This window comes from Anabas testudineus, chromosome 1 (assembly GCF_900324465.2).
Source record: "Anabas testudineus chromosome 1, fAnaTes1.2, whole genome shotgun sequence".
Classification (NCBI taxonomy): domain Eukaryota; kingdom Metazoa; phylum Chordata; class Actinopteri; order Anabantiformes; family Anabantidae; genus Anabas; species Anabas testudineus.
Window position 1 is genome coordinate 22,892,499 of NC_046610.1, and position 14,651 is coordinate 22,907,149.

General features: G+C 38.3%; 1 protein-coding gene across 1 annotated transcript; it reads right to left on the reverse strand.

Annotated features, from left to right (window-relative positions):
* Window positions 1-5,169: 5,169 nt before the first annotated feature.
* LOC113162564 (CD209 antigen-like) lies at window positions 5,170-9,188 on the reverse strand. The gene is made up of 7 exons (XM_026360755.1): window positions 9,037-9,188; window positions 8,748-8,877; window positions 7,667-7,765; window positions 6,792-7,565; window positions 6,408-6,550; window positions 6,136-6,245; window positions 5,170-6,013 (listed from the first exon to the last, which is right to left on the reverse strand). Exons 2-7 carry the CDS (start codon window positions 8,851-8,853, stop codon window positions 5,869-5,871), a joined length of 1,377 nt encoding a protein of 458 aa, XP_026216540.1. The 5' UTR covers window positions 8,854-8,877; window positions 9,037-9,188; the 3' UTR covers window positions 5,170-5,868.
* Between the last annotated feature and the right edge of the window lie 5,463 nt (window positions 9,189-14,651).

The following is a 14,651-nucleotide window of genomic DNA, read 5'->3' on the forward strand; positions in this document are numbered from 1 at the left end:
TTTCCAACCATATATTACGTGTTACCTTTGGTCAGAGCCAGATCAGCTGGTTTTTAGTCTTTGAGCTAAGCTAGGTGGCTGCTCCATTTAGCATTTAATGTAACGTAAGTTGTCAACAAAAGCAAATTTCGATCTGACTTAATGTAACAGTCACTTCATGCTGAATGTCTTTATTAAACTTTAAACAAAACCTTTTCTAACCTTAACTGAAGTATTTTGCATAAACCTGAACACAGAAGTCTGCCGTCAAACCTGTGTCTGTGGTTTATTATTATATGCCCTCAAGTCACCCCAATCATTTCTTTGTGACTCTTTTCTTTTCCCTTAATAAATGTTGCATCAGAGCGTAATAACAATAACATCCTGTAATACAATTTAATCTCCTCTGCAGTCCGTCTTAAAGAAAAATAATTTCTTAAAAGTAGATTGCAATCTTCTCATCTTATAGACTTAATGTTTAAAAAATGGTGATGGTAAGTCAATGGTAAGATGGTAAGTATATCGTAGATATAGTCATATGGACAGTATCTGATGGTGGTAATATTTACAAAATGGTGAACTGGGTATTTAAAGTACATGAAGTCTGAATTTGACAACCATAGCACAAAGTAACAAGAAAAAGAAGTGTCTTACTGGGTTTTTCTAAAATGGAGTGGGATATCTTTGGAAGACCTCCCTGATGCACATGTAGAGTCTGCAGACAATGGTATCTTTACACTGGAGCAACAAAACAAAACAACTTTGTTAAACAGACACAAATAATACAGTTATACAACATTGCCAAATCTCTACAAAGCTTCACTCTTATATATATTATATGAACCTAACCTAAACCTAACCTCACTTTTGAACATACTTTGCTGCTTTGTCTGATTTTATGACGAAGGTCTGCATCATTTTTAACACTATTAAGAAGGAAAACTTAACTGAATTGGGCCAAGAAAAAGGAAACCTGTGACAACACACTGATGTCGACTTATTACCTTAGAAAAAATGTGTTGAAAGCACATAGCTTAACAGTGCTGCTGCTGCTAGCTCCTGTGATCTTCCATTGTTAAAAAAAATCCCTATAAAGGTCTTTCTGCTTACCTTTTCTGGTCTTTCAAACCAGCAGACATTCTTGACAATTCTTTGTCTTCGAATGTGGACACAAGACCTTTTACATTGACCCTACAAAATATTAAAGCAGTGAAATGATTATTCTTCTGACAATGCACGGTTTGTGTGTAATGTTCGATTGTTATTACAGTTTTAAACGGGGGAGGTCAACAGAACTCTGTTCTGAGACATGAACATGACTGTACTGTATTTGAATTATCAATAAGACGTGCTATAGTGGTGTGTAAAGTGAAAAATAAACCAATCAGCCACAACAACCACAACAACCACCTTGTAGTGTTGATATTCTTGTGGTGGACAGGGGTCAGCATGAGCACTTTGACCAGTCTGCAGCTCCATCTTCAACAAAGTGCAATGCATTGTGTGTTCTGATGGCTGTGAATTATGGCTGAATCGATCTGATAATAATATTGGAATTTGGCCTAATAGTGTCCAGTGAGCTAGATCAGGTCCATTGCTCTGATCCACATGTGCTGATCTATTCATTTTATTTCTGTGTTTGTGCTACTCATTAGTTCACTTGTATGTACGCACTGCAGGCATGACATCTTTCAATAATTTCACCTGCTATATCAGAAACAGGAAAATACATGAATTAATTTAACAACTGGTTTGGATCAGTATGGGGAAAGAACTGATGTTGGTATCAGAACTGAAAAAGTAAGGTCTGTTCATCCTTGTGCTGCCCACTGTGCATTACATTAACTGTAGGGCTGAGTGGTGTCTTGTGGACTTACATTACATTGTCCTCTTTAAAAGACTCCATCACTTTTTTGAGGATTTAGATAAACCTCAATGCACCTTTGGACCATACAGCCACTGGACCATTAGAGAGAAGTACAAACCTGCAGACACATTTCAGCCTGTTATTAAGTATCATATTTTTTTATATTGTTTTGAGTGTAATGCCAAAGCTCAACACTGAACATCACAGGTCTAAAAGCATAATATGAGCTGAGTTATCAATCATAAGCAATAAATAGTTATAAAACACTTGGAAATGATCTATCACCTCAAGGTTTTTCACACCAAATGTTGATCGTATGTTGCCCATATGAAGAAAAATCCTGTGCAAAACAGTGTCTCTCTTGCATACAATACTGTGAGGAATGAAAGCCCCAATGATGGAGGAAGTATTTAAATAGGTGAATGTGGTACATTTTTATCAGGAGGAGTGAAACGTCATCCACACACAAACCGTACAAAATTTAAAGAAAGAAACTTGTAAATGTTTGCATTTCTAAAGTAAATAAAACTTGGTGGTTTTGGTGTAATCTGAGATTTAAAATAGAACAATATCTTCTCTATGTATAAGCTTGACTACAGCTAGTAGAGCACACTGACAAAAAAAATTCAACAACAACAATGCCCTGCAGCAAAACAAGACACACACCAAGATTCTTCCTGAAACTTTCAATTAAAATATAAATACAGAAACATGTGGTCGTCAACCCAAAACTTGCTGGTCAAGTTTCTTTTTTAATGGCACAATTAACTAGATTTTACAAAGAAAGACCAAAAGACAATGTCAGCTGTATTGTCACAATAACGTAGGTAATTGTTCAAAATGTTAATAATAATTAAGACATAATTCGATTTTCTAGCCTACCTGAAGGAGTCTGCTGGCATAACTCAAACAGAGCTGAAGGTGGAGAGTTAGAAAGAGCTGTAAGGAGAAAACATGTCTTAAAACATCACATGAAGTATGTACACCTATCACTGAAGGCGGTTTCTTAGTGTTTGTGCATGTGCACGCGTGTGCACAAGTTCAAGTTCCAGCACGGATAGAGTGACACAACGTTATGGGAAATATAAAAGCACTTTGTGAGAAGTTATAAAATCTTCCTGTTGCATAACAATAAAAAAGTTTTGGTTAAGTCTCACAAAGATTCCACAATTGAATGATCCCTTGTAATGTAGTCTCCAAATTGAATTCAAATCTTAAACACAACATAGAAGCTTACAAGACAAAGAGTACAAATGGACTTATACTATGTGAGGATGAGTGTCTTGGTTGTTCTGCTCCCACGTTGCTCTGCACTACGATCAAACTCACTCACCACCTACCTGTTTGAGTGGGTGGGCTAGCAGAGTCAGACCAGATAGACAAACAGAGTCTAGTCTAATGCCACGAGCATACACGCACACACACATGCACACACAATACAATGTGTGTGTAATTACCCATCTTTTAATAGTTAATAGGTAATGGCTGAGGTCTAAATTATCCACTGATGCCGTTATTAGGTTGGGACACTCAGCTCGACTGAGTCTGAGACCTCAATAGAGAGCGTGGCAATAACAGTATACTGCACTTTTATCCAAAGAGCTTCCCCATCTAACCTTCCATTCAACTAACAGCAAGCCACCCCGCACGACACAGGCCTTATCATCAAAGTAATTTGGGGAGGAGAGGTGATCAAACCATTACTCATATTAATGACCAGTGGTTCACTTGTTTGTTGGCTATTTTCTAAATCTGCACTGGAACAGGTCTATTCCAGCATATTTCCAAACTCTATGCTTTAGACTCATAAAGGCTTTTCTCTGGGTTTTGGTGGATCAATGGTTCCATCAGGCAAAGAACTCGGAGGCACTTTTTTAAATTCAGGGATTATGTCAACAATAATGGTATTGGTATAGGGCTGAGAGCTCAGCACAATCGGTGCCAGTGAGGACCCAGTCAGAGTGCCAAAGCTGTCCTCTGTGCACCAACACCACCTGGTGGAATTAATGTTGTAGCTGACAGGTGGGAATGACACTGTAAACAACAAAGTAATTCATTTTCCTGTAAAGTATAATTTCATATTTGCACATCTCCATAAAAATGATTCATTTGCATTAGCTAATCGTTAGCAACAAAATTCTCCTGTCTAACACCAGCATCTGTAGCTTGCCTTTGATCCTCGTGATTATTGCTACAAATAGAGCACAGCAGATGGGGCTCATGTGCTGAGAAGTCACAGACACATGTAGTATGTAAGAAAACCTGACGCAATGATAGTCAGCTAAGAAGTAATTACACTGAGAAGCAGATTCATTCCAGGTTTTCCAGGTAACCTAATTAACCTGCGTAACAGTCCAGCCAACAAAGAAAAATCATTTTGTTATTTTAGTTGGTATTTCTACTGTAGACTGAATTATTGTTAGTGCATTTGAAGTGTGTATTGTTTATAGAAATACATAATATACATAATATAGTGTATCTATGTATAATTTCTAAGAAAAGCATCAATTCATCAGTTATATTGTTGTATTATAACTATAAAGAGCTCCCACAGACATTTTAGGTATCAACTTATCATAACAGCAGGTGGTGGTGTCAGTCGCAGCTCTCTGTAGAATCTGTAGAAAACTATGGTCAACTGTATCCTTTCTAAATATCTGTACTCATACAGTTGCAAAAGATGCAGTTTTAAAAGATATGGTATAACTTGTATAATAATGTAATTTCAGATACACTATAGTAAAAGTATCATCTTTATACAACACAATGAAACATCAGGGCCATAACTATGTAAAATGACAACCTCATTTATAATCTGTAGTAAATAGAGAATGCTTTGAGTGTAAGATTCAGGCAACAATGTGACAGCCTCATCCTCACTGTAACACTATTCTCCGTTTTATGATTCTGTGGCACAGTGGAAAAAAACTGCATGGAGCTTTCTCAGCATTGCGCCCCCACCCTCCCAAATAATAAAATCCATTTAATATTATAAATTTGAGAGGTGCGGCAGAATTGCGCATTGAGACTCTTTCTTAGATTATTACATTTAAGGTCTGTGAAGTGGACATGACGTGACAAAGCCACAGTTAGATAAAAGAAGCCAGACATTTATATATTCATTTGATGAACTTAGTGAGCTATTAGTGATAACATAGGACAAAGGACAATATTTCCTTTGACTGAAATTAATGGCACCCATTGACATGCATAGTTGGCTGATGCTGCCTATGTCATTGTTCTGGCAGGTTCTGTTTGACGTTCTGGTGGCACGTCAAGTCATCAAATCAAATGCAGGCGGAAAGAACAACTTGAGAAACCTGTGCTTACATTTTGCATTGTATTTATCACCAATAGAAACTTGTAACAAAGCAAAAACAACACCCTTAATCAATGCAGATACTGTAGTTCAAAGACATCTAGTTACAAAGGCGAATCATAATCAAAGGTGATATTTCAAAATCAAAATCATTTACTTGATGTTAGGAGTTCATTTTATGTGTTTATACCAATGAATAACTAATAAAATTACAAATTACGTAATTCAAAATGTACAATGAGCAAAAAACAAGACACTGATTTGTGATTTTGTGAAATGTTTGCAAAACAGCCAACAAACATCTAATGAGTAAAACAGTCAATCAGTAGTAAATTAGTTAGAAATAATCTGGTGGCATCTTTTCTTACAAAGGGGTCAACTAAAAGGAAATCATCTTTCTTGAAGTGATTCACCAAGCACACAGGCAGAAGTTAATTATTGCAGATAATAAATAAGAACATCTCAGTCCCCTTTAAAACAAGTTATATGTAGCTCCAAATTACCAACAACAAGCCATATCACTCAACCAGTGTACTCCTGAATTATGGCTTTTCATTCTTAGTTGTTGATCTGTTGAAGGGGTAGGGGGTGTTGTTGCCTAAATTCAAATATTAACAATCTATCCCCAGCATCAAGACTACACCTTTACAAAATGCCCAGTGCACAGTGGCCAGAAAAACGAGTCAAAACTGTGACATTTCCTCTAGAGGAACTTCTGACAGATGAAGAACTGATTTATATCACAGTGCTCATCGTTCCAGTCGCCAGTCCCTGTTTTACGGTGCCAAAACTCCACACAGTCCTGGTTCTTCCCATTGTAGCTGTTGGGCTGGCCTGTACCCCAGTACCTGCAGGTCAAGAAGACACATCCAGATTGAGAATAAATACAGCTCTATGCTTAGATTACTGATGTCAATGTTGTCCAGAGTTTTCATTTTGGATATAATGACGTGTAAGTTTAGTTTCTTACGCTGTGGTCATCACTGTACCATCCACCCATTTCCAAAGCCCTTCTACTCGTTCATCCGTCAATCCAATCCAGACTTCTTTGTCACTGCTATACAAGCCATTAACGAAGTTCTGTGAGCGGAGAGACAAAAATGCTTATAGTGTGACTATAAAACTTTCTGTACTTGCAGTTTTAAAGTAAAATCATTTCAAGAGGCACGATTCATTGTGTTTGTAATGTGCTAAAGTGTCTGCTGACACAGTCATACAGGTAATTCCCAAAGATGAACGTACCATTTCCTCTTGGCTTTTTATGATTGCCAGATCTGCTCCATTGTTTTGACAGTATTCTCTGCTCTTCATCCAGGTTTTCTTGGCAGTAGAAGTGAAGTAGCAGCTGAGCTGAAACCTCTGCCAGCCATGTGGGCACGTCCTATCTGTAAATGTAAAAGATTTATTGAACAATGACCAAACATTGAGACAAACGTATTTACAAGCACTAAGTTGGGATGCATTATTCAAGTGATGTCGTGGTTTGGATTTGTCTTTCACCAGACAACATGGCTGCAGTATTTCCAGAATCATTTGGACATGAAGATGATGTGATTTCTTCACATAAGAACATATTCTGCAATATTACACAAACATAGTTTTTTTGGCACGTTTTCTTCTGCTTACTTATTTTGGCCTCTTGCAGCAGGTCTCTCTCAACAGTCAGGTTGTGATTTTTCACACTCAGTAGGTCTCTCTCCGCGGTCACGTCTTTGCAGTGGCTTTCAAGTTTTTGTTTTTCCTGAATCAAGGATTTGTAAGAAGCCTGCAACTGATCTGCCGAAGTTTTAAGCAAGTTGTAATTGGCCTGCAGAGTTTCTTTTGCAATAGTCAGGTTTTGGTGACTGCTTTCCAGCCTGTCTTTCTCATTAGAGGAGAAGTTGTACCTGTCCTGCAAATGCTCTACCCTCTTAATCAAGTCAGTGTAATTCAGCTGCAGCTGTTCTCTTGATCTGGTTACAATATTGAAATTGTTCTGTAAGTCGTCTCTTTCTCTGGTCACTGACTCACGACTAGCCTGTAGCTCATTTTTAAGCTTGAGCACTGAATCATATTGCTGTTTCAGCAATTCTTGGGCTTTATTCAAACGGTTGTTATTAGCCTGCAACAGGTCTTTACTGCCTTGTAACTGTTTAATCTCTGTGTTTAAATTAGCATTAGTGACCTCTAACTGGCCTTGTCTTTCTTTGTGTTTGTTGATTTCCTCAGTCAGTAAGTTTTTATTGGTCTGTAACTGTTCCTTTTGTTTAGATAAGTAATTGTTGTTTTCCTGTAACTGATTACGGTTGACTTCGATTTCACGTTTCTCTTTTTGCACTTTCTTCAGGCTGTCCTGTAGGTCCTCCTTCTCTTTATTCAGGGCTTTTGCGTTGTTGTAAAGCTCTTCCTCTACTTTTTGATCTGCCGGAGAGGAAAAGCAATAAGTCTTGAATGGGTGATTTTATTGTGATATTAGGAAACATGTGAATATGTAACACAGAGAAGAAAAAAAGCAGACTCACAGTGGACCTTCTGGCCTATGACACCAGCCACCAGCATAACACACAGGAGCACAAGGCAAACTGTAGCAACCTGGTAAGGTTTATTTCTCATCACGAAAACTATTGGGCAGCAAGGAAAAAAAAAGAGAGAGAAGCTTAAAATGGACAAAGTGATTGAAGGAACTTGTGGTTATGTGAATCATCTAGTTTGGTAGGCAGAAGAAAGATTGATTTCAGGAAGACACTGCATTGGTTCATTGTCAGCATAGATATACAAGTAATATTTTACATTTAAGGTTTCCAACATACTAACATACATCACATAAGGAGGTTCATAACAAAGCAGAATTCATTTCACTTGCGTTAGGTCATATGAATGTTATTTTATCTTTTAGAACACAGTGTGAATTTAAAATTAAATTGAGACTGTGTGCATGGCTAAAACAGAAATCCAAATGTTAATCAATGCTTTTTCCAATGGAAAAATTAGAACGTACAGTCCTATATGCTATGAACTGGTCCTGCTCAGCGATCAAACACAACATCCACATTTTAACAGAAAATGTTTCTCCAGACAGTGTTTCTCTCAAGGGGAGTAGGCGGTGGTAACTTGTTAGAGCTGGGGTGAGTTTTTGTTGTTTTTATGAATACTAAGGTTGCTTTAGTTTAGTTATTATGACTTTCAGTTAATTTACTGAAAAGATGCTTTATGCTACTTATTGAATATATTCATCCACTACTGGTGTGTGTATATTAAAATTTACATAAAAACAGGTTCAGTAGGTGGAAATGGACTTGTCACTATGTATTAATGAACGATTAGTCCTGCTGCCCCCAATAATGCAATTACAAAGCAAGTACAAGTAGTGCATCTATTTGGACTTGAATATATTGTCTCTGTTTTCAAGAGTGGTCAGAAGTAATCACCTCTGTGAGAATGAATGAACTAAAATGGGAAATTCATAGGCCATCAAAATAAACATAAAAAAAAAAATGCAGAAAAATAATGTTCCGTGGAGCCCAGGGAAACTTGGTGAATACTGTGTCATACTGTATATTGTCATCACCAAACCCTGTTTAAAATCAAGTCTTATTTTATTACCTGAATAGTTGAGCTTGTCTCCATAGTCAAAAAACTGTTTGTAGCCAATTTTGCTGTCTTCAGTGTCCATCTTTGTCACTGTAGAGCCACGGTACTCGACAGACATCTCTGCATCTGTATGAGTTGAAGCCTGGCCAGCAGGAAAACAAATAAATCAAATCAATTCAAATGTTAAATATGTAGTTGAAGATCACAAATTTGTTTAAAGTGCAACTCGTCACCCTCCCACCCTTAAATGTGATAAGGAAAACCCTGCAGTAAGTTCCTTTCTTAATAAAATAAACCTTACCTATTTGTGAGATGAGAATTAAGAAGCACAAATTGAATTAATCACGTCTTTGCGGATTGTAAACTCTAACCAGCCGATCTCCCGTGATTTCACTGTGCAAAGGATGTGATCCGTCACACTGACTGTAAACTTACATGTGGTTTTCATTACACTTTTTGCCAGACAGGCAGAAATGAAAGGTTGGTCAGTAGGTGGAGCGGGAGCCTCCTTCCTTCCTAACTGAATGGGAGTTACCCAGAGAAAACAGAAGTTGAGTTGTTGTTTTTTTTTCTTTGTTTGTTTTTTAACCTTACTACACTTACACATTTTGTGTTCCTGACCACAAGATTGTATTTATGAAATAAACGTGTTTGTCTGGCAGGAATGAGCACATTAGGCTGTAAAGCAGTAAAAAGCAGTTTCATATTGGTGCAATCAGAGTTCTACGTGGGGCAGCTTCTACTCTTTCACACCATGAACCATATGGACAGTTAAGAGGAAGACCAGATTTCACAAAACACAAAAGTGCTGAACATGCAGGTGACATGCATGTGAACACAGCGTAAAAAAGCCTGAGTCAGGTTGATTTCTCAAGTTTAGTTCCACTGTCTATTTCCTGAGCAAACCAAACAATCTGTGTGCTCAGTTTAACGAACTCTTCATATCCCAGAGCACTGACAATAAAGATCTAGTGAAGTAATACGGCATACAAATGTACATGTTCATATGGTATAAATGTACAGTACATGCACTGAATTCATCCACAAAATTCTCACATCTCTGTTTTTGCAGCACATGTAGCCTCAAGTAGCCACTGTTTTTTTGAGAAATCTCACCATTAAGCTCACTTATGTGCGACTGTGAGTGTAAAAAGAGCTGACAAATGACAAATTAGCATGATCAATCTTCATGATACAATCCACCCTTTCCTTACAGAGGCTCGGTGAGAGGAAGCACACGTCTCGGAAAATGCAAGTATCAGATCTGCTATGGTTTGTCATCCACTGTGTACCCAACACCCTGGACCACAAAGTCAGGGTGTGACCCCTTTTATATTCAGTATTAAACTTAAATTTATTTTTCAAAAATTTTGATTTACTGACATGATCTTCCCTGTGTCCAAGACAATATTGTTTGTCCTATAATGTACAATATTACCATGTGTTCTGTTCATTGCATTCAGGACGTAAGGACAGGAAGGCTGTGGTGATCTGTTTTCATTTTGTTTCACTACATGTTCTTTTGCATATTGATGTGTTTCTGCATCTAGCTGCAGGGAAAGCCTCTCCCAGAGGACAAACCGTTTAAACTAAATTTAGCCAAACTATATAAACAAATTGCAGCGCATTCACCCATAGCTGTAAGGTGCAAATAGATAGTAAAACAGAACTCTTTCATTTCATGATATGTATTTCTGACTTGTGTACAGCACAAGCTGGGACCTGCTACTGCGGATGCTAATATTTCTATTCTCATCTGAGCAGCTGTCTTTTTGCTGTTGTATAAGTTATAAATAAGATCCTCAAAAAGAGAATCAAAGATACGCAGTAACGGCCACTCAACTCAAGGGATGAACATTTCCTCTGTTTATTTGATTGTGAGGGCTTTGTGAACATGAGCAGAACTGCACACATAGAGAGATCTGTTTTGTTTAAAAGCATAGAGGACTAATGAAATATATTAGTGAGAGGCATTCTGGGAAATGTAGGATCTAGCAGCTTAAGGGCTAGATCAGACTGGTGGAAAAGATCATGTATGCAGAGTTATAAACAATTGTATACTCAATATTAAAGGGGGATAAATAATAAACCTTCTTATTAAGAAAACATATTTCTGTCAGCATATAGCATTAAACGGGAAATTTCAACCTAAACAATGAAAGAGAAGCTGTGTCACTTCCACACTCTGACTAAAACAAGCATGAGTTTAGTCCTGAAGTGGTCGCAGCTAATTGCTGACAGGCTGTGGTTTGTTTGCACTTTTCAGGCTTGATGCCTGATTATTTTAATGAACAGTCTTTGGGTGGTGCATCATATGATTTGGAATATATTAGACTGTAAGTTGGTGAACAGTTGGTTCTCGTAGTCAGCGTGTAGGCTGCAGTTTTGAGAAGGGCCAAACCGCTATGGCTAGATGAGTGGGTCAGGTTTAAGGGGGGCTTAAAGGAGCCGTGAAGAGTAACAACAGTGTTGGAGGAACTAATTATGAACCAACCAATTTCAGCGACAGGACTTGGAGAATTTCCTGCTAATCTCTTGGTGCCAGAAATGACCTTCAGAGATTTTATAGCATCCATGTGTCAGCAGGTCAGAGCTGTTCTGGCAGCATGTGAAGGACAGCATAATGGTGGTCCCAATGTTTTCTCAGCGTTTTCTATCTTAATTTCTATTTATTCCATTCAGTAGCACTGCCCTTAGTAATATTGCAAGCAAATAAACTTAGAATAGAAATAGAAAAGAAACAGACAAACCGGACCAGAAGCTTCATGCATTCATTCAGTGCTTGTGTTGTGAGCGTCACATGGTCTGCCAGCTTCAAAGGTTCTATCCCAGCTGTCGCTGGGCGAGAGACGGGGTACATCCTGGACAGGTGGGGAAAGCCATAAGCTTTGATGCCAGCACGACGCAGAATCCAGACCTACAACCACTCCAGTCGACAGACATCCGCTGCAACTCCACAGCAACTCCTGGCTTCTGCCAGCGTCTGTTAGGACACCCACTACTTTGCCTTCCAGCACTGCTACCCACAAACAGGAGTCTAAGGAGGAGTATGATGAATAAAGAATGGGAAAATAAAAGGTGGAAAAGGCAAATCATTCAGATTTTCTTCCCCACATATTCTTGTGGAAGAAGTACCATATCTTGTGTTTCTTTTCCTGCAAATGCATCACAGACTGTGAGAGGAATAATAATTGACTGTTCCCAGTATCTGATAAGTTGTATTCTACTGTAGACCTGTCATAAATACAGTCTTTTTGAATTTTGTCAACAAAGCAAACTGACAATCCCATGATAAAACCCAAATACTTACTTTTTGAGTAAGTACAATATAGTGGAGCATATGTGTCAAGCCTGTGAAGGTGGCGTCTCTATCAGCCCTTCACAAAAGATTCACTGCACCTTGGGTTTTCCTTGTTTCTGAAGTTCAATTGGAGCTTTTAGTCCATTGCTCAGTTTTTTTTTGTCATTCCTATTTTGGTGCATTTTCCTCCATATCAGTTAAATGAGGCAGTTTGAAGAGGACGTAGGTTTCATCGCGTAGCTGTGGTCCAACACGTTCCATCAGTTCCCATATGTAAAAAAAAAAAAAAAAAAAAAAAAAAAAAAAGGTGTTACTGTGAGAGAAAGAGAGAGGAAAGTGCCAGGCGATAGTCCTTAAGCAGGTTAAAGATGGAATTATTTACGTCATTGTAAAATATTTTTATTCATAATGATAAAATGTAATTATTTTATGGAGGAGCAAAAATTCAGTAACTACAATACAACAGTTACTAATTCCATGAATGCTTTGTTACTTTTGAAGTTGGCGTTGACTTTGATGCAGAGGCTGGTTACTGGAGTTCTCTTATGTCCATGCTGATGTTAACCATGTTAAGTCTACATCAGGAGTCATCTAGGTTTGTACAGAGTTGGATTTTGCAATGGTTCATCACTGTCATTTCTCAAGTTTTCCACTTTCAAACTGCGCAGCATTGACAGTAGACGGCCTACAGGTTAAGAGTCAGGATGGACATAGATTTAGAGAATTTAGAGAAGTTGATCATCTTAGCTGAACTTCAGGGAAAATGTTAATCTACCACCAGAGGTAGAAGCCAGATTTGAATGAGTAATAAGGATCATAAACAAACTATAACTGTTTCTTTATTGGCTCGCTACAGAGGGATGTAGCTACAGTGAAGTGAATTTATTATAATTCCCACAGAATGAAAATAGACCGCGGTGGTGACGGCAGAAGGCGGGGGGGCTGGGAGGAGGCAGGGAGACAGGCGAAGAGTGACTCACTTGTAGTCCGAGAACTCTCAAAGGGTCTGTTGAGATCAAAAACGAATCCGTGTAGATCAGATAAGCCCAAGCATGCCAAATGTGACATGAGGGTGGGATCAGCAGACTTCTATATTTAACCGCAATGACGCCTTGTGATGCATGTGAAATCATGCTGGCACAAATGTTGGGGAGGAGGAAAACATGAATGAAAGGCTAAACTGAGAAGAGGAGCTTGGGAAGGCTGAGAGGCCCGTCAAAGTTTTGACAACAGAAGCACTATTCAAGGCTCGTTACTCCCGTCTCAGGGTGATGGCAATGATGGAGCTCGTTTCTTCAGTTTGCATTTTTTTAAAAAGCTGGCTGATGTTTTTTTTTGTTTTTGTTTTTTTTTTTGTTTTTTGCATACTTGGAAACGCATCTTCTTTTTCAGGTGAACTGTAAACTTATAACAATGCAGGTAAATTAATAAACACGCACGAAGCACAGTTTCTCAGTGATGACAAACTAGAACTGACTAATGGGGAAAACCTTGAATAGTTTTTAAAATCTTTGCTCAATAAGACAGAACCACCCACCCACCCACACTCCCTTTATCTTCATCTCGCATTTCTTTTTTTCCAGTATACATACAGTACTATGAGCACAACCTGCCTCCCACTCACTAACACTCACTTCCCCGTTACATGATTAGCATCATCTCATTTATTTAGATTTATTTAAACCTCTTGTTCTATGCTGTACTCTCTATAGCATTAATGCAAACCTCTTATTAAAGTGTACATTCAAAACTGCCTGGTTGTACAGTTATTAGAGTAGTAAAAAATATTGTCAACTTGATGCATTATCTGAATATAGTGAGGTATTCATCTATTGTATACAGTATTTATGTATTTTATGCATTTTATGGCACATATTTAAACGTTAGGATTCAAGCTTCTCATCCCACCATCTGGATGATTTATTCAACTATAAACTTTAAAGCTGAACTGAGACATTTAAAAGCCGGGCAGGTAAGAGAGAAATGCGTCTTGGTACAGTCACAATATCTCAACCTAAACGTGAACTGACACGAGTGGAAGCGCCTGGGACTCCGAGAGAGTCTCCTGTCAGTTTGTTGTTGCATCATCTCTTGGTTCTTGCCAGAGAAAATACTTGGTGCTTTTCATCATCTGACTGAAGGTCAGACTCACTGGAGGTTTCTCAGATCCAGGAGAGTTTCCTGTCAGCCCGTGATGTCATTTAAGCTTCTGACTGATTGGCTACACTTTGATCATCCATACTTGGTGATCCCCCAGACACACAGATATATTTTTTCTTATTTGTTTATCCTAGTGTTGCAGTGGCATGAGTGATTGCTCGTTCTTTAACCTAATTTAGACGGTGACTCAGTAAACTCAAAAGACACCCACAGCTAGAACATTATAGGAGACACATTTGCTTTATGCAGTAAAATTTGAGCCATGCAAACTGTGTATTGCCATTCCACGAAAAACCCTTCCCACAGAGGATGTAAATACACCGTAGTTTATGTGGACAAAATGTGACTAACCCAAACCCTTGAAAAAGAACATGAACAGGGGATTTACACCGATCAGCCACAGCAGTAAAAGCACCCAGTGGATTTAAATCTGGATTTTAGCTGGATCCCCGAGC

What these genes read in the sequence shown, in the direction of transcription:
- LOC113162564 (XM_026360755.1), bottom strand. Translation starts at nt 8,853, where the DNA reads ATGTCTGTCGAGTACCGTGGCTCTACAGTGACAAAGATGGACACTGAA. An exon ending in AGACAAGCTCAACTATTCAG is followed by an intron (nt 7,766 to 8,747) that starts GTAATAAAATAA and finishes GCTGCCCAATAG; the next exon opens with TTTTCGTGATGAGAAATAAA. An exon ending in GGTACAGTGATGACCACAGC is followed by an intron (nt 6,014 to 6,135) that starts GTAAGAAACTAA and finishes CTTGACCTGCAG; the next exon opens with GTACTGGGGTACAGGCCAGC.